This window comes from Sycon ciliatum, chromosome 9 (assembly GCF_964019385.1).
Source record: "Sycon ciliatum chromosome 9, ocSycCili1.1, whole genome shotgun sequence".
NCBI classification, from domain to species: Eukaryota; Metazoa; Porifera; class Calcarea; order Leucosolenida; family Sycettidae; genus Sycon; species Sycon ciliatum.
The window spans coordinates 27,556,799-27,583,253 of NC_088651.1; the positions used below are offsets into that span (position 1 = coordinate 27,556,799).

General features: G+C 46.2%; 2 protein-coding genes across 2 annotated transcripts in view; one reads left to right on the forward strand and one right to left on the reverse strand.

Moving 5' to 3' along the window:
- Positions 1 to 11,436: 11,436 nt before the first annotated feature.
- Positions 11,437 to 16,746, reverse strand: LOC135825010 (transmembrane protein 205-like). Its single transcript, XM_065337744.1, has 5 exons — positions 16,623 to 16,746; positions 16,038 to 16,216; positions 13,748 to 13,911; positions 13,357 to 13,509; positions 11,437 to 12,415 (listed from the first exon to the last, which is right to left on the reverse strand). Exons 1-5 carry the CDS (start codon positions 16,682 to 16,684, stop codon positions 12,284 to 12,286), a joined length of 690 nt encoding a protein of 229 aa, XP_065193816.1. The 5' UTR covers positions 16,685 to 16,746; the 3' UTR covers positions 11,437 to 12,283.
- Positions 16,747 to 24,661: 7,915 nt separating this feature from the next.
- The window catches only part of LOC135825224 (FAD-dependent oxidoreductase domain-containing protein 2-like), a gene marked incomplete at its 3' end in the record, with an annotated part of 41,846 nt that continues 40,052 nt past the window's right edge, over positions 24,662 to 26,455 (forward strand). Inside the window, 1 exon segment of the mRNA XM_065337963.1 lies at positions 24,662 to 24,874.

The following is a 26,455-nucleotide window of genomic DNA, read 5'->3' on the forward strand; positions in this document are numbered from 1 at the left end:
TCATTTCGCCTTCCCTGCAAGTTTCGCGTCCAAAGTTGCGAAAGTTCGTGCGAAGTTTCTCACTTCGTGACGTGGAGCGAAAGTTCGTACACATTTTCGTTTTGCAGAACCTCTCTATTGTCCCTCCAGGAACTTGCAATTCCGCAGCCGTGTTGTTTTCTGCAATTTCGACAAAGTCCGCGACATTCGAAAAATGATCCGCGTAGAAAACTGTTCTTGATTCTTGAAAAGCACCCGGGATATTCGAGTCTTTCTTCGATGTGTTGTAGTTCTTCAAGCGTGTCAGTATTTTACTTGTGAGATCGACACCGGCATGGAGAAGTTTCTGGGCAAATCAGCGGCTGACAAGTCGAGAAATACGGCTCTGCTAAGCAATTCGTTGATGCCTGACGAAAAAAGAAAATCGTTCAGGATTAGAATCGCAATCACTCTACACACGTGGGGAGAATGAAAATTCAAAATTCATTTCGAGCATTCATCTCGATAATCGCCAACACCTTCAGTGCAATCCTTGCAACCATCCTTATGGGTTTTTTTAGTTGTCCGTAGCTCCTCGATATCGAGATGAAAAATTCAGTGAATGATCAGCGTCAATGGCGTATCTGCATCACAATCCTGTTTGGAGCGAAAAAGCGTGGTCCATTCTTGCTTTCTTTTTGAAGTGCCAACCCTCGATTTAGCCGCTCTGGCGTCAAATTTCTATGGAGATTCAGATTATAATCACAGGATTATTTCATTTTTGCTGGAGTTTGACCAAGCCCTTAGGAACGAGCACAGCAATTTCGTAAAGTATTAAAATACAGTATTGTCCAAGAATGGAGGAAAGCTGTCTTGAGGAAAAAGTGGGAGAAAGTGCCGGGAGTCAATCATAGTCGCCCGGAAGGCCTCGTGTCGCCTCCCGGGTATACAGGTGGAATCCTGATAATTCGAACCTCAAAATGCCAGGAAAAAACTTCTAATTATCCGGACATTCTAACTATCCAAACATGAACCCACAACACAATATGTATGTCAAAATGCTCTCATTGTCACGCCTTAGACACAGATTTCATGGATACTGAACTGACCGGCACAGTCTGCTCATGCAAACTGAACTGACCAGTACAGTGTACAGTGAACTTCGAATTACACTTCAGGGATGAATTTACTGTCATATTTTTGCATAGCAGTTTCTGCTATACGAAATCACAATTGTGTAGCAGTCTTTGACTTTGATCAGCATTTTTTTTCTTTGGAGGTAAGGTATTTACCACATTGTCCTTCTTGAGAGTGATGCCTGAAAGCCCATTTGCAAAAAAAACGACTGAAGCATACATGTGCACGCAGATTGAGAGTGCCTGCACCACATACACTGCATTGTATGCATATCACTTGATAGCACAGGCTAGGCATGGATAGTCTGTATGTATCGCAGTTTTCTGCGAGTCATGGTGACTTTAAGTAGCAGTAGATCGATTTTGCATCGCAAACTGCGATGCGATACAGGATAAATTCATCCCTGCACTTTACTAACTTCGAATTATCAGCACAAATCCCACACATTTTCTATGAAAGTGGAATCCGTGGGACTTCTAATTAACCGGACATGTCTAGTTTTAGGTTCGAATTATCAGAAATATTTATGTGGGAATCGTATTGATAGAAAACGGTCCTGGAAAAACTTCTAATTAAGCGGTATGTTCGAATTATCAGGATTCCACCTGTATACAACTCCCTGGTGCTAATCTATCATTGTTGCGCCATCGCCAAGTAAAGGCCGATTCACAATAGGGAGGTTCTGCTCTACGTTTCGGGAATGCGACGCAAAGAATCACGTGAACTCTCTTCGTGTTCCCGTAACGTAAAGAAATCATGTTCTGCTCCACGTTTCACGTAGAGAAGTCACGTGGAATGTGTACTGGGAATTCCACTTCCATGTTTGGCAGTTTTCTGCCTGCACTCGAATGATACCAAGCAGATCCGTACGCATTTTCTCTGCGAGTGCCACAACGTAGAGAACCTCATCTACGCGTAGAAATCTGGACTCAAAACACGCGAAGCCGTAGACTCTAACCCAGACACCTGCTCTCTACGTGATTTCTCTACGTTTCACGTATAGCAGAACCTCTCTGCCTCTCTGCTTGCTACGCGACATGCGACTTGCGACACATGCGACGAGCTGCGACAGCGACACACGGTTCACAATATTCTTCATTAATACAGGAGGCAAGCGGGTGAAAACCTCAAGGAAAAAAGTTCTTTCCGACTTTGAGCGTACCACGATTTTTTGACACAAATTTCGGCGAGACAGTGTCTTGTAGAGGGGGGATCCACTTGTTGTCATTTCTGAAACTTTCGGGAAAGGTCGATCTCCAGGGGCTTCTTCTTCGAAGATACTCGTCGATCGGCTATGACGAGGCCTCGCAAATCTAAAGTATTTTCAAGTATTTTCGAGACCTTTTTGGCTAGAGTGCACGCGTTTTGAATCTTGAATGCGTACGACCTCATGACGTCAGTACGCCAGAACAGTCTTTTCGCATTCGGAGTTTCGCTGTGACAAGAAAGGAACTAGCTGTCCTTGTATTGAATTTCGACTCCGGCGTTGCACGACCGTGTTATGTTCGTTCGAGCTCACATCAACAAACGACATTGAAGAGATCAAAATATTCCTTGAGTTGTCACCAAGTCCAAACTAAAACAACAATGATCTGTCATCACCAAAAACTCTAGGACAGGTACGGTAGAGATTCCCCCAAGGCAATCTCCCCACGTGACCTGATACAGATATTGTACGCATACATCACAGACCGGAGGACGAAAGAGCCAAACAACACAGCACTCCTCGTCCGATTCCAACTAGCAAATGAATAAATAAGTTTCACATGGAAAGAAATCCGGCAACTTCCAGCAGTGGTGAAGCAGCCGGGTCCTACTGTCGCGGGAGTACTTCTGGGAAGTATCCTCGGGCCGACTTTATTTCTTATCTACGTCAGCGACATCGGCCTATGTCTTACCCCAGGAACGCGCCTTAGCTCCTTTGCTGATGACACCATGCTATACAGCCTGTTGCAACCAGGAACTGCTGCTCCCCACAAAGCGGGTGTGTTGCATTAAAGTTTTCATTGTTTGCTCTAATTATCCTCTGCATGCAGCCGGGGCCTGCCACCGACTTTAGCTACTCAAGTTCTGCAAGTAGCAGACGTACTGCTTCAAGGCATGTTGGGCAATAAGACAGACTTGAATATGCAGCGAGTAAATGCTGGAAATATTGATTGACTCCTCTGGGTTAGTTCAACGAGGGCTTCCTGGCAAGAATACAAGCTCCAGGCTAATCTGCTGCATCCGAGTCAAGATGCTGCCGGCAATTCCAAGATGACATGATCGGAGCCCGCTAAGACAGCAGAAATTGTGTGATCCAGGTACATGTAGTGTCACTGGTCGTTGAACAGGGCCGAACCAATGCTGCCCAGGATCAGGTGACAGCTGAGCTTAGCCATATTTAGGGACAGGATATGGATTGTAATTTTGGAAAAGATAGTAAGCAAGTCGTGGAGCAGACATGTCATGATCTTGCCCGTGCCGGCTGAGTTTAATATGTTGGCACCTGTCTTGGACTGGAGGAAAGCAGAACTTTCAGGCATCACCGGAATATAACCAAGCAGGGGAGATGCATGTAGGAGCGCTAAATCCCGCGGTACCAATTAGCCTTTGACTTTCCTTTGTACCTCTTGCGCATTGCGTTCTGCCCACCAAAGGCAAGGGGCAGTGTCGCAGGTAAAAGGCCCACTGCCGTTCTGTATACGCTGTACATGTACTAGTTTGAACACTAACATGTACGTCTACAATGCGGTGAACCCTTTGATAGGCCTGGCTTTGGTTCATCCTAATAAAGATCGCTATTATTATGATCAAGAGTATAATTATAACCCCCCAAGAGTGTGCAACTCCTGATACCCTTTCTATAGGGTATGCCAACGGCGAAAACTCACATCACGTGGTGCAGTGTCGCAGTTGTACGTTTCCAGCCCATTTTTAGCTAGCAGCGGAGTACTAAAAAAAGCACTCTCTGACAGAAACTCACTGCACGTATTCAAATCCCCAGCATGATCATGGCAGATTTTCAGATTGCGCGCACGCTATCCTACGTTTGTACGTAGTACAAAGGTATCTGAGACACGTGATGTGAGTTTTCGCCGTCGGAGACCCAATATGCAGAGTTGCACACTCTTGGGGGGTTATAATACTCTTGTTATGATGTGCACTGTCTTCCCATATCAGTAGACACAAATCCCTTCTTGTTGGTGCATTACAGCTTCATTCCCCATACTTGTAGATTTAGACACAAGCACAGACTACTTACTGCTTGGAATTTTATTTTACCATACGTGTCACTGTCTTTTCCAGGTATCAATCATTAGTAGTAATTCATTACGTTTCATGCCTGAAATAGCAGGTTAACGCTCTTAGTTTCAAGATTATCCCAATAGACAGTTGTTCTTCTGATAAGACCTGTCAAGGTCGAAATTGGTAGCACTTCTGAAGTTGATTGATTCTTTTTTTATTGCCATTTTGTAGATCGTTCGTGGCTGCCATGGTAACCAAGAAGAAAAGAGTTCTAATTCTCGCTTCAAAACAATTCAGTTAGAATGCTTGGACTAAATACATGGAGATGCTGATAGCAAAGTGGCGTAAAAGTAACACAAAGTGACAGAAATCCTAATTTTGTATCCGGTTGACATGGTAATTATAGACAATTTCAATCGCAATTTTCACCACCTTTCAGAAAGTTCTGAGAATGACAACAAGTGGTAGGGTCATCTACCCATGGCCCTCTATCATATGAGCCCAAAAAAATGGTGGTACACCCAAAGTGGGAACGGGAAGTCACATTTTGCCCCCTTGGCTCCTGTACTGCATGTTTGTTGCGACATTCTGATATCCTCATGGCATGCACAACAGCTAGTACTATGGACATCCTGATATCCTCATGGCATGCACAACTAGTACTATGCACGTGCACTGCATGTGCATCCAGGGTCGAGACTGTACTCCATTTGTGTATGTCGCGTGTCGCATGTCGCAAAAGTTGAACTTTCTTCAACTTTAGGGTTCACGGATTGGCATGCTAGCGTCGCCAGCTACCTCATGCACGTGACAGGCGCGTGCATATACTGTACCACACAATCGGTCAGTGCTCAATTCGCATTTCCCCATCAATACCACTCACTTTCAACTCTACAGGGATTCATTACGGTTGGCTCAAACTGCATGAATTTTTGAATCCACACGCACGAAAGACGTTCCAAGACTTCCACCGTTCGCATTTTTTCAAACGCGTTCCGGGTTTTCCAGTAACTTTGGCCAAAGTTCGGCTAAAAAAACAGGGGAGCTGTTGCGTTTCCGTAAAATATTGAACAGTAGAAGGATAGCCAAGGTCAAGAGCAAAACAACAAGCCATTATTTGTCAAAATCGAACAAGAAACGGCTCAGCGCATCTATTTTCCGTGCACACGCGCGCGTACTTTGGCCGACAAGGTGTGCAGAATTTCTGAAGAAGAATAACAAGAGCAGCAGCGCTCGGAACAGCCGTGCTGGACACTTCCAATCCCGACACGATGGAGCGTGTTGGCTGTCGTGAACTGCTGAAACGACCATGACATTTCTTTTTCTTTGTATACCCTACATATCTTGACGTGCCCTTGCTCAGTTTCGGCCTCTTTACAGGAAGAATATTTTCTTCCTTGGCATCAGCGGCCAAGCAGTAAGAAGAGAAACAGATCGAGATTTGCAGGACAAACAAAGGATGCGTGCAGCTACATCTAGTCAGGTTCGATGCAGCTGCGCTTTGCCAGAACCTCAGCAGATAAGAAAAGACGACAGAGTGTCTCAGATGGAACTGGATCTTTCGCCAAGACCGCCACCGCCGCCATCATCAAGTCCAGGTCAGTCAGAAAAAACGAAGCAAAAATGCAAAGCCCGAGTGAAGTGAAGCCACTGAAGCCAAGGAAAAATTCAAAAAGTACGCTCTCCGGCTAGACTTCGAGTCGATATTTTTTTACTTCGATAGGCGCTGTCGTGGCCTGTAGCGCGCGTCCATAATCCAAAATGGAGTCACACATGACGGGTGCTTTTAGTGGCAAGCCGTGAACCCTAAACTTCTGCGACAGGTGCCTTGCGACAGCTCGCGACAGCTCGCGACAGGCATTTTCTTGTCGAGACTGTCGGAAATCGCGCGTCGCGTCGCAGAAAGTTGTATTGTGAATCGCCCTTCAGTTGGTTTGACATCATTTATAAAGCTGGGAACTGGAAAAGGTGAGAAGGTGTGGCTGCGTCAGGCCTCGGGCCGGGAGGCTGGTGCACAGCTAACACCAACAGCGCGCTGTGCAAATCTCAGCGTTGTTTTCGCAGGGCTAACATGGCAGGTGATCAAGACGCTGTGCCGTTCGAAAATCAATCTCCTGTCAGACAGTTGAACACAGACACAATCGAGTGCTCGTACAAGTTGTAGTACTCACTTGTCCTCAGCGAAGCACACGTTCTGGTTTGTCATGCATGATTTATACTGTACGACTCGTACAGTGTACAATTATGTACTACAAGCACCAAAATCGGTCCCAATTTCCGCACTTTTACCACAATGTTCCCGCAATTTCTGACAAAATCCGCAATATTCCCCGGAATTTGTGGCATTTAACCTTGCAACTTTTTCCGCTATATTTCCGAAATTTCTCCGCAAGTTAATATTACAGCCAGGTTACTCAACTATAAGAAGATCCCAGCCCGACCTCTTGGAAACAGCGTCCTTGGGCGCGCGGATCTCCTGGATGGCAGCCTGTGTTGCTCCACCTCGAAGCCATGTCTGACGTCCTGTCTGCTAATCCGAATCCGCAAGAGTGCAGTACTACTGAGTGAAATCCGATGTTAATTAAAGTACGTGCTACTAGGGCTTGTACGGCCACCGACTCGCGAACTGGCATGTGATCTGACCTGGGTGCAGGGATGTGACCTGGGTGCAGGGATATGACCTGGGTGCAGGGATGTGGCCTGGGTGCAGGGATGTGGCCTGGGTGCAGGGATGTGGCCTGGGTGCAGGGATGTGGCCTGGGTGCAGGGATGTGGCCTGGGTGCAGGGATGTGGCCTGGGTGCAGGGATGTGACCTGGGTGCAGGGATGTGACCTGGGTGCAGGGATGTGACCTGAGTGCAGGGATGTGACCTGGGTGCAGGGATGTGACCTGGCTGCAGGGATGTGACCTGGGTGCAGGGATGTGACCTGGGTGCAGGGATGTGGCCTGGATGGAGGGGTGTGACCTGGGTGTAGGGATGTGACCTGGGTGCAGGGTGTGGCCTGGGTGCAGGGATGTGACCTGGGTGCAGGGATGTGGCCTGGTGCAGGGATGTGGCCTGGAAGCAGGGATGTGACCTGGGTGTAGGGATGTGACCTGGGTGCAGGGTGTGGCCTGGTGCAGGGATGTGGCCTGGATGCAAGGATGTGACCTGGGTGCAGGGATGTGACCTAGGTGCAGGGTGTGGCCTGGGTGCAGGGATGTGGCCTGGGTGCAGGGATGTGGCCTGGGTGCAGGAATGTGGCCTGGGTGCAGGGATGTGGCCTGGGTGCAGGAGGAAGGCTTGACTCACATGATAGGATTCCATTGAGCAGCAGTGTAGCTTTGACACTATCGGCCCATGTTCATCATGACAATACAGATGATGAATTCCCAACTGACTGTTGAGAGTATTCTTTTGTGCATCGATGCCACCCCCTCCCCCCCCCCCCAAGGGTGTCAATGCCCACCCCCCCCCCCGTGGTGTCAATGCCCCCCCCCCCCCAGTGGTGTCAATGCCCCCTCCCCTCCCCCCCCGCGCGCGTTTTTATATGCTCGATCCGTCTTTATCTACGATACAAATGAAGCAAGCAATGAACGACTTACCACCTGTATCCGTGTATGCGACCTGTTACCACAGCAGATTCCAGGGATGTCAGCGAAGGTCACGATGCAGGCTAGCTCGGAGATTAGCACTGAAGCATCAGGAAGTAGAGCGCAACACGGACTTGATGGAAATGGAAATGGGACCTACATAATTAGTATATAGGTGGTCCTATAGTATTGGCAAAGAAGCTGTAGCCCTAAAGGAATGGCAAAGACTAAACTCCGTGGGCCTCGCTACTAGTACTACGGACACTCTGCCCCGTTGATGTGCTTTCTCCTATGGGAAATACCGCAAAAAATCGTAGAGCTGATTGCCAGGGTGATAATTATAGAAAGGGAGCCCGGGCCAACAACAACAACCCATGCAGTGATCATGAGGCCGAAGCACACTAGCTGGATGGAGGAATCAATACCTCGAAAAGGTAGGGTGGGGTCTCGCCAAACTATCTACGAAACTAAAATGGAGGGAGACAGGCATTCTCATGTCATGGCAAAACTCGAGCACGTGCGGCAGGCTTTCGAAGCTTGAGCGCTCGAGCTTGGATAATCGTCCGTTGTCATGACGAGTCGGGTCAAGAGTTCGCGGACCGGTGAACCCGTGCAAACTAGATCAGATGCAGAGCAGTGATATCGAGAAGGAGCACGCGCCGCACGCACGTAGACTACCTGTCCGTCCACGCGTACTGCAATGCCGCTGGCGCTGCGTGTCCAAGACTGCAAGCGCATGCAGTGAGTCCTAAAATAATAATATTACCAATGATCTACGAGTAAAAACGATCAACATGACAATAATCACTGTGTCGTCTTGTATTGGCCGAAGATGCGGTAGATTCTACATGTACATCTACTATGTACATGTAGATCTACTATGTAGGTAGGTAGATCTACCGGTAGATCTACGTGATTGTAGACTCTACATGCTACGGGCATTTCCAAATCCTGGGGTGGACGGTGTATGTTTGGGAGAGTAACAATATATATGGTTGGCAGAGAGAGAGAGAGAGAGAGAGAGAGAGAGGTACGGCATCCCGGGGTGCTAATTGTGTATGGTCTCGTTCTGCCTCCCTGCCTCTTCCTGCTTCTTCCTGATCTCTAATACTGCATGTACAATGTCAACATTCCAACCCACGAGGACAACACTATAGTGGCAAGTTGGCAACCCACCATAACTCATGAGTTCATGCTCTCTTTCCAAACCTACACTTCTTTCCAGACCGACAGAAGAAAGCACATTCAGGCGGCACGTTGTGTACATGTGTAGCAGTTACAGGATTGTTGGGCAGACCATTTTGCGTTTATTATTGTCACAATTTTATGTCATACTTTGGGGACAACCCGCACCACAAGCAAAATCAATATAATAATAATAATAATAATATCTTTATTAGGATGACCTAGAGGCTTGTCGCCTATCAAGGGGTTCACCGCTTTGAAGGATGTACATGTACACGTATGAGCTAAAGTGAAAGTAGTGAAAAGTTGTGCAGCGTGAATGCGTTGGGGAGCACACGGGGGGGGGGGGGGGTTATGTACATGGCGTAGGCATACCGGAGAGCGAAGCACTATGTTTGCAAGTGAGTTTGCGAAGCTCATTCTTGAAAACAATAATGGATGGTTCTGCAGTTAGTCTTGGTGGGAGGCAGTTCCATAAGAGGGAGGTTTGGAAGAGAAACAACGATTTTGATGTGGTCTTTGCTTTAGGGAGAATAATTTTGTTAGGGCGTCTCGCACTCTGCGTGATATTGAAATGGAATGAAGCTAGGCAACGTCGATACTTGAAAATAAATTTGTGCATGGTAACCAAGCTTAAAAACTGCCTGCGGTAAAGAAGGGATTCAATGTTAGCTTTTTTATTAAGATCCTGCTTGGGTGTATTAAAGTCGATTTGGATTTTGCGTTTCCTAAGGTAGGATCTTGGAAACCTGGCCTGGACTCTATCCAGCTCAGTCAAGTCGCTTGAACGAAGACGAAAGGACCACACTACGACGCTATACTCAATCACAGGTCTAACATAGCACTTGTAGAGGAGCATCATGGCCTGCGGTGTAAGACGATGTGCCATGTGACAAAGTAGGCTTACTCTCTGCTTGAATTTGCGACTGATGTCAAGGTAGTGTTGACGGAAGTTTAGGTCTGCACTGAAGCGAACTCCCAGATGTTTGAGGATGTCAATACTGGGAAGAGGTAGACCCTCCATAGTGTAGGTGGCAGATGTTGGTGCTGGTGATGATGCTGCCACTGGCTTATAACGGAAGCTTAAAACAGAAGTTTTTGAGGGCGAAAACTCTCCGCCTCTTTCCCTGGCCCAGTTTTGACATGCATGAATGTCCGCTTGGATACCAGGACTTGACAGAGAGCCTTTGTACGGCAAAAGTAGAGTGACATCATCTGCAAACAAGAAGGTGTGCGAATGATGTATGGCTTCTGGTAGGTCATTAATGTAGATCACGAACAGTAGAGGAGACAGATGCGATCCCTGGGGAACACCACAGTTGGTGACTTTGGGCACTGACATGCATGACTCGATCTTCACGGCTATGCTTCGATCCTGCAAATAACTCTTAGTCCAGGCAGTGACTTTATGGTCCGAGAAGTTGCTGACTTGACGGAGGAGAGTTGAGTGGCTTACTCTGTCAAATGCCTTGCAGAAATCTAGGGAGACCAGGTCGAAGTTCAGACGCTCATCAATGTAGTCGGCCATTTGCTGGATAAGTATAATAAGCTGGTCTGTCGCAGACTTCTCCTTCACGTACGCGTATTGTTGACTGCATATCTTCTGTTTTATTGTTAGGTAAGCCTGGAGTTGTTTCGCTACTATTTTTTCAAAGAGTTTTGCTATACAGGGGAGGAGGGATATTGGGCGGTAGTTCATATTGAAGCGGCTGGGAGAAATGTACCTCAGCTCACCTCACAAAGATTCACCTAAGGTTCCCTGTAACAAGGCCATGCCTGTTGGGACTCCCCTAGTCAAAATTAATAATAAATACTACTACCGGTACTACTACAGTGCTGGCAACTGAAATCCGACCCCCTTGGCGGCGCGGCGCGCCGCCAAGGGGGTCGGATTTCAGTTGCCAGCACTGTACATGTACTTCGAAGTACTACTAAGTACTAACGTTACATGTGCTACTACTACTCTTGGTATAACTATGAACATACCGGTAGTAGAAAAATTAAAAAAATTAAAACCCTCATGCAAAGGCATTGTGCCAATCTCACGTTCAGTTTACTGGTACGGCCATCTCTACACTGTCAAACAAGCAGTAACAAATAGTTTTAAAAAAAGAAGACCGAAGGATGTACCCAGAGTGCTCACAGTGCTCAACACCACAAAGGCAGAGCGTAATACACAACAGAACAACGAGGACAATCAAGGCTTGTTTGCTGCTACTTCAAGTTTCATGCTCACGCAATCACGCAGTCATCAGGCCTGATGATTCTGTTGTGTATAAAAAGAAGACCATAAGTTTACAAGTTACCCGTTTTGTCCAACACTGTTGTTGTTGTTGTAGAAGTTTATTTAACGTCGCACCACTAACAGCTATACACTAACAGCTATAAGCAGAATTCTGTTGAGTCAAAATGTGCTACAATTAGCACAAAACTGACTGGTGTGATACTGACGTTCAACAACCTGATGCCTATGGTCCTCTCCATTTTCTGATTTTATTCCTTGGCTCTCCATCCGAGTTTAACAAATTGTTCCTCTGGAATCGTTGCAGAATCACATGATAAAACCAAAGGCAATGGACCCCACACTCGGGGGGGGGGGGGTATTTTTTCTCTTGATAATTCATAACGCGTTGAAGTACACACCACTAATGGTAGCAAAGCAAAAACATATCACGTGATTGCTAAGTGAACCATTGAGCCACAACTGAGTCGACTCAGGACATGCTAGCTCTAGGCGAGAAAATTGATAATCGGCCAAACTATAAGCTTGAAAGCAGTGGATTAATCGACCAAACCATACAAAGTTCGGGGGAGTGGCAATTCGTCGAATTCTGCTCTTCTTCTCTGTCCATACCGAACATACACGAAACTTTCCAGAACGGTACTTGTAGACTATGCTCTCTTTTCTTGCCGACACTATCAGACCAACAGCTAGGACATGCGTCTAGTCATCACCGAGAACTGGGACGTACATGTACAGAAGCAACTTCTAGAGACCGGTGAGGATTAGTGCAGTGACACCAGCTGCTACATAACACTAATAATAATATCACTTGACTGTGGGTGTAGAAGCCGGAGCAGCAATAAGACACATCTTGCAGCAATATCGTGGGGCTCTCTATGCTATCCAGTTCCTATCGGCATTGCTCATGGAATTCTCCTAGTAGGTGGTATCGGGGTACTAGTGGTAGGGCTGGGATGTCAGATAGCAGAGCGACTGCACAGGTAGGCCACTCGATAGGCCACGCAAGCGCACGATATGATCCCAGACAGCTGCGTTCCGCTGTGGTGGAAGGCGAACTGTTTGCGCAGCATGTGGTATTTGTGATCACCCTGCACAGTGGTGGTGGTGGTGATGGTACAACACAAGACAACATAATAATTATTATGAGTTAGGAATCTTCAAAGGATCATTCGGGGGAAGTGAACTGCCTGAAAAGAGGAAAAAAACTCCAGACCCACCAGGACTTGAATTTGAAGTTCTCCCAATCCTTTCAAAAGTTAGGAATGCGCTTGGTTTACTTCTTGGTTTACATGATACAAGCACCGCACTTGTTTCCAAGAAATCTGACAAAAATGTCCCACGTTCTAAGTCAAATATTTTCTTTGAATGAGTCAATATTTCGAAGTACGGTCAAAAAGGCTACTGCCCACTACTCAGGGGCCGCGTTGCGTGGAACACAAACCCTGAGTGAAAGAGACGTGCATGTGTGTGTGTGTGGGGGGGGGGGGGGGTGTAACCCTAGGCGGATGATGCGGGCAGGACAATTGGCAGAATTTAGCACCTTTCTGATATGGGTCATGCATGTTCCGGTAAAAGTGCATGCGTGTATGGATAAAGAAATGGAGCAGATTTCAAGGAAGTGCCTGCAATAAGGTCTGTATGGTTCTGCCAATTTCACTGCTTTTCGACCGCTATCTGCTAAGGGCTGGGGAGGCGGGGGGGGGGGGGGGCCTGGTACTTATGCTAAATCGTATTATTATTGCACGGGACAAGCGTTTGTGTACTGGCATATGCCTTCTAGATATGTCAAAGGCATTCGACAAGGTTCGTCATGAACGGCTACTCCAGGACCTATTCGACATCGGCATAACAGGGACAGGGGGGTTGAGAGAGAATAGTGCTGGGAGGACATGCTCTCGAGCCCATGGAAAGTATCGAACTGATGTCCTTTTTTCCTATGCTCTGCAAGCACACGTCCTGCTGTGAGCACCATGAGGGGGAGAGTAAACGGGAGTGAGAACTCAGAAATTAAGCCAATGATGAATCTCACCTCGAATTTCTTCATATCCAGATAGCGTATAGCCCGTCCCTCGCCCACGTCTCTCTCAATCTTGTGACATACGTGCATGATGCGTGTGCCCTCCGGCAGAAACCACACATTGTTGATCATGGAGCTGAGAAGACTGATAGTCATCACGAACAGCTATAGCATTGTACATGTAGGGGAAGTAGAAAATAATTTACTGAAATCATCTCCAACGTGATTATGGCTGACAAGGCATCAGACCTTATGTCTGGTGTAATGTTTGCTTTTTGGAATTCGGATAACCAATTAGTTCCACTCCAAACGCCATGCAGTTAAAATAACCTACTATTAAAGAGAGCGCATGGACACGCGCACGCACGCACACACACATTCTAGGGAGGCTGTCTTTGCATACCTGCTTGAAATCTTGCCCGCTCAATGACGTCAATGGATGCTGATGCAGGAACGTCAGTACCGCCAAGCCCATACAAAGGTTGCCAAACTGAAACATGGCTGGGATCACACGTGACTGAAGATTACCAAAGTCATGACGGGGCAGAAGCTGCAGCATCATCACACCTGAGACAAAACCAAATTTCGCGTCAAAAATCGTAAACATGAACATGGCATGTCCAATATATCCCATAAAGTAAGGGAGTTTTCTTGAAAAGAAATGTTCGTTTCCTCAAGTGTAGCGAAACTGACGTTCAGTAGTGGGAGCAATTGAACGTATGAAAACCAGATCAAAAGACTCTGAGGTTAACAACCGAATGGAATGCATTAGTCTGCATGGGAGTGATTTGGATAAAGTAGTCTTCAAGCGGGGAGGAGTTGAGCACCACGGCCTTGTAACACTTGTGTTACGTACATGTACCTCTTCAGAAACCATGTCGAGATGTGAAGTGCATACCACTGGAACAGGAGCCAGCGTGATCAAGTAACAGTTAGTTCTTGAGTTGGGTCATTTTTCTTTTGTATCTTTAGTGAAAAAAAGGTTGTGTTGAAGTTCAGTGCTTATGATCTAGATGAAGAGCAGATTTCGAGAGACAGTCAATCACTTGGTCTTCATGTGGCTTGTGTGTTACTGCTATACCCCTCGCATGGTATATAATTATTATGTCAGAAGTACCTCTCACAGTCTCAGTGGTTACACCCTTTGAGAACTTGTTGTTCTGCGGAGTAGTATTTTGACAGCAACAAGCCTTCAACAAGTGGAGAGTCGGTTCAAAGAGCATGCATTTTCCTTGTACCTTGTAGCGCGCACTCATGGGGTGTGGCACACAGCAATGATGAAGTAAGTTTGGACTTTGGAGATGGCTTCTCGACTCTTAAAAGAAATTCACGGTTCGCGTCAGACTCCGCTAGAGGCCGAGTTTTCCGCATCCGTAGGAACGCTATCACCCTTCAAGGGTCAAGGCGCAGATGCAGCTCCTAAAGCGGTGGCTCTTAATCGTCAGCATAATACTTCAGTACTAATCAGTAGTACCAAGAGTACATACCCCACGGGGGTTATGTACTGTTGGTAGTAGTCAAACTGATAATGTCTCATGTACATGTACATGTACATTGTAATTATTATCGTCCTTTATTCATTCTTGAACTCGGATGGTGAGCCAATTTAATTAACCACGTTAGTCATACAGTTAGTCATAACTCGTAACATTTTGTCCTTCTCCTTTTTATCATTCATAGTTGTTCATTTGAGTTTGCCTGTATTTCACTTGATAGCAAGGCATGAATGTATACTGGTGAAAACTTTCGAGATATTGTTCAAGAGCCTGCAGTTTGTCTTTCTTCTCAGTATCACTCCTTCATTCTTCTTCTTGATCCTCTCTTTTCCATTCATTTAGGAATCCGAACAACCAACATGGCCAAACTCACACAATTTCAAAACTATTGCCTTACAACCGCCAGCAACTGGGCAAGTCCACTCGAAGTAACATGTACCGGGTATACATGTACATGACTGTACAGTAAAACCTGGTTTAAGCGACCACCCCACGGTGCAAGCAAAAGCGGTCGTATACATGTACATGATTGTACATTGTACAGTGAAACCTGTCTAAGACGACCGCTCAAGGGACCTTCAAAACGTGATCTCTGTTACCAGGTGGTCGCCTTATCCAGGGTCATTTGACTGGAAATAGCATCCCTTAGTCCTGGTTTCAGTGGTCTTCTAGGACAGGTGGTCGCCTTATCCGAGCGGTCGCCTTGGCAGGTTTTACTGTACTTCAAGTACCTCAGTGACCGCTTGTTGCTTACTCAATGTGTTGACAGACCTGTTTCGTCTTTATTATGTGAACTGGTCAGCGCAGCACAGGGAAAGGCTACAAGTACATGGCCATGGGTACAAGTATTTTCTGCGGTCGCTGTTACCCTAACTCCCTAGGCCATAATAGGAAACCTCAGTGCGGGTAGTTTTGCGTGAAACTTGTGACCTCGTTATGACCTCAACCTTTAACCAAGCCCGGTATCAAGAGTACATAACCCCTGGGGGTTACATGTATGGACTCTTGCTGATATCGATAACGACATGGGGGCACTGATACAGAAATCAAGTGGGTGATGACTAGAAATATGGGTAGATCTACATGTACATGTACACGACTGTACATTCACATGACTGTATTCTTCAATATTGAGAATGCAGACAGCGTTAACTTAGTACGAACTAATTACTTAGAACTTCATGGCTATTAACGTACCTTGGAAAATGGCTCCCCAAGCCGCCGTTCCCAGCCACAGAGCGCAACAGAAGCCGTGAACTCCACTGACGACGGCCGCATGGTCTCCGGTGTCGGCTTTCAGCGCCGTGATGATCAAGATACTTGTGAGTACGGTCGAGAGCGTCACTTGCCACATTAGAACATTCATCCTGATGTTACTTCGAAAGACAGGAAAATAGAAGAGAATCAAACTTGACAACTCAACTAAACGAGCCGGCAATCGTCTTGAGATAGAAATCAGTTCCTTCCCACAAGATGATTGAGCAATGTCTGATCTTGATCTGTGCAGCGAAACCCATGTTATAATCACATTCCCTCGTTATCGTTTATATGTAGTTGGAGCCAAGGAGTATTACTACTCCCTGGTTGGAGCCGCCAGCCGGAGGGAGGCCGCTAGAAATGGCCACGCAACTCGGCAATCCATAAAAATGTACATGTATGCAGCGCAGTTGATTGCAATAGATCAGCCAGCCTGCTTTACGTCCAGCCCGTGCAGTGTTATCCATGGGTTTGTAATTTGTACAATGTAGTTCTACGCCTGTGCGATCGTGTGGCAATACATACAGTGCAGTTGATTGCAATTGATCAGCCAGCCTACAATACATTATGGTCAGCGCGTATTCCATGGGATAGCTCTACGTCTGTGCGATCGTGTTTTATTATCACCGCTTCAAACATGGCCGGCTTCGGAGTAAGATTGGCTCTTTATCTGTTTAAGGGCATTAGGAAGACCTCGCATCGGTTTGGTCCCAACCACGTCAAACTGCAATGCTGAAATGCAAATAATGACTATGCGAGAACTCTGGCGGACACTCCACAACTCTGCGAGCAGAGACTGCAGACTCGGTACTGACAGTGCGGGAGTCATTGCATGCAGGGCTCAGGCCAGATACTACAGACACCGCACTGTTACGGAGGTCATTGCTGAGAGGATGACGCCATTGACGGCTGTGCTAGCAGCACACAAGCCCTAGAAAACACTTGAAATCGAACATTAATGAAAGCCACTCATAAAGTGAGCCGGACTGACGAAGCGCAATCTCACTTCGCACCACCTCAGGCCAGAAAGCGGACGGCACGGACATTTTTGTGCACATTGACTCCGACAGAACTAATTCCAGCCAATCAATAGTTATACAAGAGTGCAAGGCTACCATAGTCTAAATAATTGGCAACAGTTGTTTTAGGTTGGTATTCAGACGTATTGCCTCTGGTTGCGTAGGACCCGGCAGCGCTATCCAAGCTCCTGCACTCCGAACCAATCTCTCTCTCTCGCTCTCACTCCCCCCCCCCCCGCAATAGAGAAAATCTCCTCGCATTACACGATCATGTGCATGACTATACTGTACGATGGCATTCAGGGATATTGCCTCTCGTTGGATATGACCTGGCAGCGCTATATCCAGGCTCCAGTGTTCCTAACCAATCTCTCCCCCCCCCCCCCCTCTCCCGCAAAGCATAGGTTTGCAAGAGCGAAGATCTCGTAGTACATGTACATGTTATTATAATAATCAAGTTGCTGTCTGATGAACCGTGCAGCTCAGAGTTCCAGGAGAAAGTTACAGCAGAAACGTTTTTGATTCCTCTCAAGTGTGTGTAACGAGAATTACATACATCCACAATACATTGTATACACGGACGTGATGGACACTTGGCACTTGCAGTAGGCTCCACCTAGTACATGTACATGTGTATTAGCATTACCGGTAGTATCCTAGCACTGTGTATTGAGCAGGGAGTGATGCTTTCTTGCAGGTTTGCCGAGTGGACGGTTCGATGGACTTCTCGTGTGCTCTGGATGGCAGTCGTGAGTCTGTCAAGTGAGAAATTAAGTCGCCAGGAAAACCCAGAGCTCCCATGTAGGGAGCAACACACTCTTATCCTAGTATAGGCATGCCTGTCACTTTCCAGCAGTTGATCTGATCGTTCTTGTCCAGTAGTAGTTTGGCTGTGGACAGGAGTCTGTGCACTACATACTTAGCAAGGGTTTGGTTGACCGTTGTACAATTGCGGCAATCAACTACGAGCCAAAGCAGTAGCCAACCAAGCCAAACTTATCTCTGGGTTTGGCGCAGCAATAGTTACACCATCTACCCAGCCACGAAGTACAATGCTAGCAACTGAAATCCGACCCCCTTGCCGGCGTGGCGCGCCGGCAAGGGGGTCGGATTTCAGTTGCTAGCACTGTACGTTGTGAGACAGACATGGCAAAGGTCTGAGCGATACCGTATACTGTACTGGCAACTGCAGGGTGAAATCACCGCGAGATTCAAAAAATGTTGTGTTCCATGCGGAAACAAGCTGTTGAGTGTTGTTCAGAAAGAAGTTTTTTGATTTCTCGGTGCTCGCAGTTGTTCCAGGATGTAGTTCTACTCGTTGCAGTGTTTCTGTAGCCGTGGTTGTTTCTACGCTGGAAAGGATCACTGGCCATGGCTAATGCAAAACAAAGGCAGTTCCTACGCTGCTTGATTTTTTTCTGAAAACTTTGTTGAAGCGGAACGATGTGGCCACGAAGAACAAATTATATTACTGACGAAGAAGGGTGAGAAAAGCAGGCTGAAGTCAGTGAAGACATCGATGTTGAACGTAGTGATACTAGTACTGGTACTGGAATTTAGCATGGACTACCTGTGGAGCGTGAAGTGGCTGCCCACTCGCTGGTAAGTGGACCCACTTGCAGCTCCAGTCGCACGAGTACCGTTTGAAACTTTCTGTGGATCCTAGAGTATCCTGAGCTCAGTGGACGACGCATCTCAGAGCTGCTGAACTTGGGCTACTGTCCCTGTAGGAATGAGGTCGTGTCAACCACTGTACTGCACTGATGGTGTAAGGAAAACGCTGGCCAGAAGCTTGTGTTCTGAACCAGGGACGAACTTCTAAATCCTGCTTTTGTAAAAATGGGGATGCCACAACTAAGATGTGCACACTCAGGTGTGTATTGGGTAAATGCCTGTGGTTGATTATTTTGAATCCTTTCCTATGCGCAAGTACATGCGTTTGTGTGTGTGTACGCGCGCGCGCGCGCGTGTGTGTGTGTACGCGCGCGCGCACGAGTGTGTGTGTGTGTACGCGCGCGCATGCGCGTGTGTGTGTGTGTGTGTGCAAGCTGTTGAAAGGTGTAATCCGAGCACAAGTTGCTATGTCCAACGTAGTTTGTTCGCTGTCCTCGCTTCAGCGTTGGGCAAGTGTATGAGTTTGTGTGTACGCGCGTGTGTGTGTGCGCGCGTGCTCGTGCCCGCATGTGTGGGTTCGCGTGCAATGTTGACCTGGGTTATGCACATGTCCCCACGAGTGCACTGTGTGCATGTGCATGCAAATGTCTGTGTACATGTATGTGTGTATGCACGTGCATGTGTGCGCGCGTGTGCAAAGCTAGGTGTGGAAGGGGGGGGGGGGGAGGGGCTCACGGTGCTGGTTCTGTATGCCTCTCCTCTCTGGTGTCCGCAAGGACAGTGTGGTAATGGCTTTACAGTACAGGAGTTGCATGTGAATGTGCATTTGTGAACCGTATTTGAGACACAAAAAGAATTGCCGAGAGAGCATGACATGACAGTACACTACATGTACATGTATATCATATGTGTGCACGCCAGCGTGTGTAGATGCATGCCCTTCATGCGATGTTTTTCTGGAGTCTGCTGCTATCAACGCAAGTGACAACCAGCAAATGCATGCCCAGTGCAGTGGCTGGTCTTCAAGCTTTTATTTACACTAAGTCCTACTATGGACTAGTAGTGTTACAATGATGCGTGCACGAGAGTGCGTGCATGTGGGTGGGTGTTTATGTGCGTGCGCACGCGTGTGAGTGTTTAGTGTGCCTTATTTTGAATGCCTGCTTTCACATTATTCATGTGCCAGTTTCATGATCGAGGTTGTTATGAAACCTCGCTGCCTTACATGTACATGTACACTACTCGTATATCAATGTGCTAGGCCTGAAGGCTACATGACATACATGTAATGATACATGTACCTTTCCGAGCACAGCCTGTCTGGTATGTCCAAAGGAGGTTGCAGCATGAAAATAACTTCTTCTAAAATAATATTACCATACTACCATGTCATTGGTAGTGATATTTAGTCAAGAAGGCAAGAATGATCAGATTTTCTAAAAATGCTATTTTCAGAATTGGCCTAAAAATACCATATTTCGATACCTATATTGTTTGGTAGGGGCCTAAAGTGCCTGGTGACACCATCAAAACTGTCCATTATCGGCTTCCTTGGGGCTCAAGGATCACAGAAAGCCACAAAAATCAATATGTCCATGGACAAAATGTTGCAGGCTGAACCATTTCACAATTCAGCACCCGATGGAAATTTCGGTTCCCGTAATTTCGAAAAAGTGGCTCACCAAGGGCAAAACCAAGACACAGTCTATGTTGTGTAGCCAAGATACCTCCAAATGTGGTTCTTAAACATATGATGAAGAAAATGCTTAGTATCCTCCTTCCAGGAGGCTTCTTTGGGTCAAAAAGCAAATTTTTTTACCATTTTTTTGCCGAAAATCAAGAAATTGTACACTCACTAAATACACCAGAATACCTCTTATATGCCTGGTGACCCTACCTAAAAACTATACCAAATTGAAGAAGAGACATCACTCCACCATTCTATGCATAAAAAACAGGGTGTCCATGGACCTTTTATTTTTACTTCTTTAGGTGGGAGCCTCCTTAAATTAACCAGTTACATGTACATGTACATGTATACTTTTAATAGCCTATCGTGCCCCGAGGGCCCTATCCACTATAACACCATATCCGCATCCGTATGTACAGTCAACTTTGCGTATAGCGACACTTGGCGAGGCATCAGAAAAGTGTCCCTATTCGCGAAGTGTCCTTATACCCAAAGTCTCATTTTTATGTTCCGGTATTGCAGTTAGATGGGACTTTGCTCTGGGTATGGAAATTCTGTCGTTATATCCGCAGTCGTTAGAAGTGTACTGGACATATACATGTATGAGGGACCAGGGGTAGAAGATAATCTTGCTCTGGATGTTTGCTCTTACATTTATTGTATACGTGTATATGTACATGTACATGTACATTATACGTGTGCGTGCAAGTAAGTTATTGCAGCTCCGCATTACCGGTAGCATCGGAAAGAGATCTGCATTGTACATACAATGTACAATATACATGTACATGTACATGTGCATGACTGTATTTGCCGACGAAACCCCAATAAGCAACTATGTAATGCTAAGTTTAAAAGAAGAAAGGAGGACCAAAGAGCTAAGTGCTCAGACTAAAAACAAACATGAAAATGGTAATCGGTATCTGAGTGATGGAATGGGACCGTTATACATCCGATAACTAGATCTGGAAAAGTTTGGGCCGCCCCGTATGTGCTTGTGTGTCTGTTTTCGTCCGTCATGAATAGAAGATTATACGCCCGCCATCAGATTGATCATGACACGTACACTTGTGTGGTTTTCCACACGCGGAGTGTGTACTCGCCAGTCGTAATACCAAGAGGGTTATGGCCGTACTCTTGGTAATATTAGTACATGAATTGTACTAATAGCACTTGCGCGTAGCAAAACCTCTTGTACGGGCAACATACATGTAGTTATTGTGGGTGCATATCATCAAACAAACTCACGTAGGGATGCTTGCACTAGTTTACCAAAAGCCCTCTTGACTCTGGTCTTTGCGCGTAATACGGTACATGTACTAAAATCATGTAGCATTGAAACCTGTCCAAGCCGACTGCTCAAGGGACCTTTCAAGTGTGGTCCCCGTGTACAGGTGGTCTCCTTATCCAGGGTCATTTGTCTGGAAATCACAGCCCTTGGTCCTGGTTGTAGTGGTCCTGTTCGACAAGTGGTCGCCTTATCAAGTTATCAGAGTGGTCGCATTGACAGGTTCCCTGTACATGTACTAATGGCACCTTCTTCAATGGTAACTACTACATCAGTACATGTACATGTTACAGTATTCCTATACATGTATGTACATGTATACCGGGTCCGGTACCGTATTGTACTTCTTAGATGAAGGTTAGAACATGTATGCGTGGAGTAGGCATATGCGGATAATGCCGGCAGAAAAATTGGCAGAATTCGGTACTTTTTCTGGTAAGTTTCCTGCATGTTTGGTATGTGGAAAAGAAATGCAGCAGAATTCGAGGAATTGCCCGCCATAACTTAAAAGGTTCGTATGGTTCTGCCAATTTAACTGCTTTTCGAGCAGAATCTGCCACCTTTTCGAGCATAATACGCACACCCCTAGCGTGGAGTAAGCTATGCAAACATTGTCTGCACACAACGAAAACTACACGTACCATGACCATGTGCGCTGTTGCATGATGATCGATGAATACACGTACATGTACATGTATAAAAACGAACATCAAACTAATGATAGAGTCTAGGATCGAGTTCAACACAAAGAGAGTGGAAAAGAAACCGGTATTGATAATTCTATTCAAGAGGAAAGCGTGACAACACGACACCCCTGCAATACACAGTCACATACATTGTAGTTGTACTTACACACAGTGACACAATAAAATACAGTCACAATAGCGAGAGTTCCCAGATTGCCTAGAGTGCTCAACACCACAAGGATGGAGCATGACCACAAAGGCAGAAGAGAACAGAGACAGCCGGTCAGTTGTTTGAGGATTGCCTTGGCTTTGCTATGTGCATGAAACGGAGCGTTACAACACTGACCTAGCCGCGGCTGTCTCTGTTCTCTTCTGCCTTTGTTGCAATACAAGCAATAGTCATGTATATGACACTTCACTCCCCCAATAATAATACTGCTCCAGGGAGTCCCACCCAAACCTTTGGGTACTACTCCCTGATCAGTTCATTTGGAGAATAATTATTTACTTCAAGGTGTCCTCAAAAACAGAGGCTGTTTATGTCTATCGAGGGGGTCTCCATCTCTGCACAGTTAAAGTGAGAAGAGAAGGAGAAATATTTTTTAGGAAATTAGAGGCCACATGCCACGTACTGCTCTTTTCTCTCCGAAACTCAATACTTGCAAGCCCGGCAGATATGAAAGAAAGAAAAAATCATCAGTCACACCACCGGGACTCGAACAGGGACCTTGCTATTCGCGAGCAATGCTCTAACCAACTGAGCTACAGTATGACATAGTTTGATGCGCTCCCCATGATACCAAGCGAATAAATGGCCGAGGGCCCTCTTGATTGGTGTGAGTTGCCAGTATGATGCCAGCCAGATAACTGTTATGGATTGATCGAAGAAGGATAGATTTACCATCGCTGTGGATAAGAGTCATACTGTAGCTCAGTTGGGTAGAGCATTGCTCGCGAATAGTAAGGTCCCTGGTTCGAGTCCCGGTGGTGTTACTGACGATTTTTTCTTTCTTTCATATCTGGGAAAAGAATTCGGGTGGACACACCCATTCCCATAGCGCTGCATATCACATCCGAACCAGTTCCGTTATTTTACAACGTTTCGGCACTTGGCCATCATCAGGTAATAACAATGTTATTACCTGATGATGGCCAAGTGCCGAAACGTTGTAAAATAACGGAACTGGTTCGGATGTGATATGCAGCGCTATGGGAATGGGTGTGTCCACCCGAATTCTTTTCACAGATGAAGCTGCAGGAAGCCTCAGCCCTTCTTCAAAATTTCATATCTGGCTTGCACGTATTGAGTTTCGGAGAGACAAGAGCAGTACGTGGCATGTGGCCTCTAATTTCCTAAACTTTGAAATTCTCCGTGAAGTCCAAATTTGAAATTGCAGAAGGAGAACTACATTATACAATCATGCATAAACGTAGAGTGCAACAACTAGGCACAAAACTGACAGAGTACTGAGACATTCGACGTCCTGACACCTAGCTTCTACACATCTCCGTAGCGCTAACCGACAGCCTTCCAACTTGGAAGGTTCAAGGTTATGGAAAGACCAAAGAGGGGAAGGCAAGCGCAACGAAAACGAGCACAAGCTACAGTCCCAACGGAACAAAGAATGTCGATTGTCACTGGACGATGACGAGACCAGTAGGCGATTTGACAAAGCGGTCTAACTACAATTCGAAGCAGCAAAGTTTTGTGCCTAGTTGTTGCACTTTCTGACTGTATAATTATAGTATCTAGTTACAGTGGTGGAGAGTTACTCTTAACTCGTTTCCATAATTATGTCCTTTTCCTTTCTACTTTTATTATTGGCTCAATACCCGAGTTACATTGTACAATCATGCATGTAATTGTTGTACAGTCATATTGTTAGATACTGATTGACAGCATGAAACAAGGTGGATCCACTGTGGACCAGTTTTGAACTAGGACTTGTATAATAATCATGTACTAAACTTCAGTACAGTCATGATTGTAACGATTCCATTCGTGTCACTGTTTGTCAGGGTCAGCACTCTTGCTGGTGCACGCCAAATCCGCCAAAAAGCTGGTCGATGGACGGTCGTTCCGTCAACAGTCTGTCGGGGAGTAGTCCTCACCCACCCACTGAACTCGAGGCGCCAAGGCGGATTCGAAAAAGACGAAGAGTCAAAACTACAAAAGCTGCGAGCTCGAGCATGCACGAAAGTCATGTTCAGTCGTGGGCATGCACCACTCCACCAGTTTTCGGACTGACAACGCGTTTCCTTGAGAAGTAACGTTTAGTTTAGTTTGAAAGAAGACCAGTATTTTCTCTCAGTCTCTCTTTGATGTAACGTCGAGCTGCTGATGTAGTGTGGAGCTTCTCTTCTGAGCCAGACCAGCGATACTCGCTATCGTCTAAACAAGATTATTACGCTGGCGCTCGCCTGCTAGAACAAATCAGTCATATCGATTTCTAGCTCGGTCCATTCCTAAACTTTATCAGGTTAGTATTAGTTATGCCTGCGACATGAAGGTGAATTATTTGCTGATCGATCGGGTGGTACATGGTTCCTATTGAAAAATGTAGACACTTCAAACATTTTTTCTGTACGTCGTGCTGAAAAGCAAGGAATCATAGCAGTATCGCCATCGCCTTGCTTGATGTAGCCGCTACACTAGCCGTGGACAGTCTGTTGCCGTGCGTTGAATTCAAACTATTTGCGATTAGGAATCATCCCTGCAAAGAAAACCTGTGGCGAAGTGCTACTATGATTCCTCAGGCATTTACTAGTATGTCTTGTGTGTCTTGTGTGTCTTGTGTGTCTTGTCTAAGTAGTTTGTTGATTTGTAACTCGTCCGTGTAAAGCTCACTGGATGAGTATGTAACCACGATCAATGTTCCCCACTAAAACATGAATGAGTTACTCATCGTGTGGCATCGTTGTGTGCCTGAGTATTGAAGTGGATACCCGGTACCACAGCACAGTCTGTATACGGAGTGAGTGCAGTTTGGGAACGTTGCAAAGAAATAGAAAGAGAGTATGCGGCGCTGTCCCAGACTGGTCAGAGCTCTGCAGGAGTGCTAACTGGAGCGTGATGCAACGCATCCTCTGTGCATGGGGGTTTAGTCCCGGAAATCCCCCACTTCGAATCCCTACAACTTACAAGTGCGTACATGTTCACATATGTAAATACAATGTGGCTGCACTGAGCCGCGTACTCATCTTAGTGTGCGTGTTTGTGTGTGTTTGTGTGTGTGTGTGTGTGTGTGTGTGTGTGTGTGTGTGTGTGTGTGTTTGTGCGTGCTCACGCATGTGTGTTTATGTGTATGCATGCGGGGATGGATGTGTGTGTGTGTATGTGTTTTGTATGTGTGCACACACGCTTGTGTGTGAGTGCTTGTGTGTGTGTGTGTGTGTGTGTGTGTGTGTGTGTGTGTATGTGTGTGTTTGTGTGTGTGTGTGTGCACTAAATTCAGCATACATTTAAAAGATCACGAAATCGACATGTTGCTGATGATGACGATTTATCATTTTCTCCGTGAATGCTTTCAAGACACTGCACCCTGGCCCAAACATCAAGTCACCATAGGAATTCGAGTGGCTAAGGTTTCACACTTAGTACCTACAATCTCGTCATCGTCCAGAACAATCGACATTCTTTGTTCCTGTGGGACTGTAGCTTGTGCCCATTTTCGCCGGTTGCGCTTGCCGTATTTTCCCCAATAAACGTACAGTCCTTTTATTTTTTCAAAGGTGGTCAGACCTGTACTACTATAGGAGACTGTACTAGTATTGGAGACGTGTACTTTTATTGTATCTGGAAAGATTGATTGTCTGAGTCGGGTGGCAAACAACTCGTGACAGTGATGTTGTAAGGCTGTAAATACACCCAACCAATGGTGAGAATCAGTGTACAAAGACACAAAGATGATGAACGGGTAAGAAAAACGAAGTAAGGTGGACCCTGGTACCAGTACCGCAGTAATGCCCATCACATCATTCTGGCATGTACTATTACTAGAGACGTGTCCTTTTATATTTTTGATCCATGCTCAACATGTACTGCAATTGGAGACGTACTT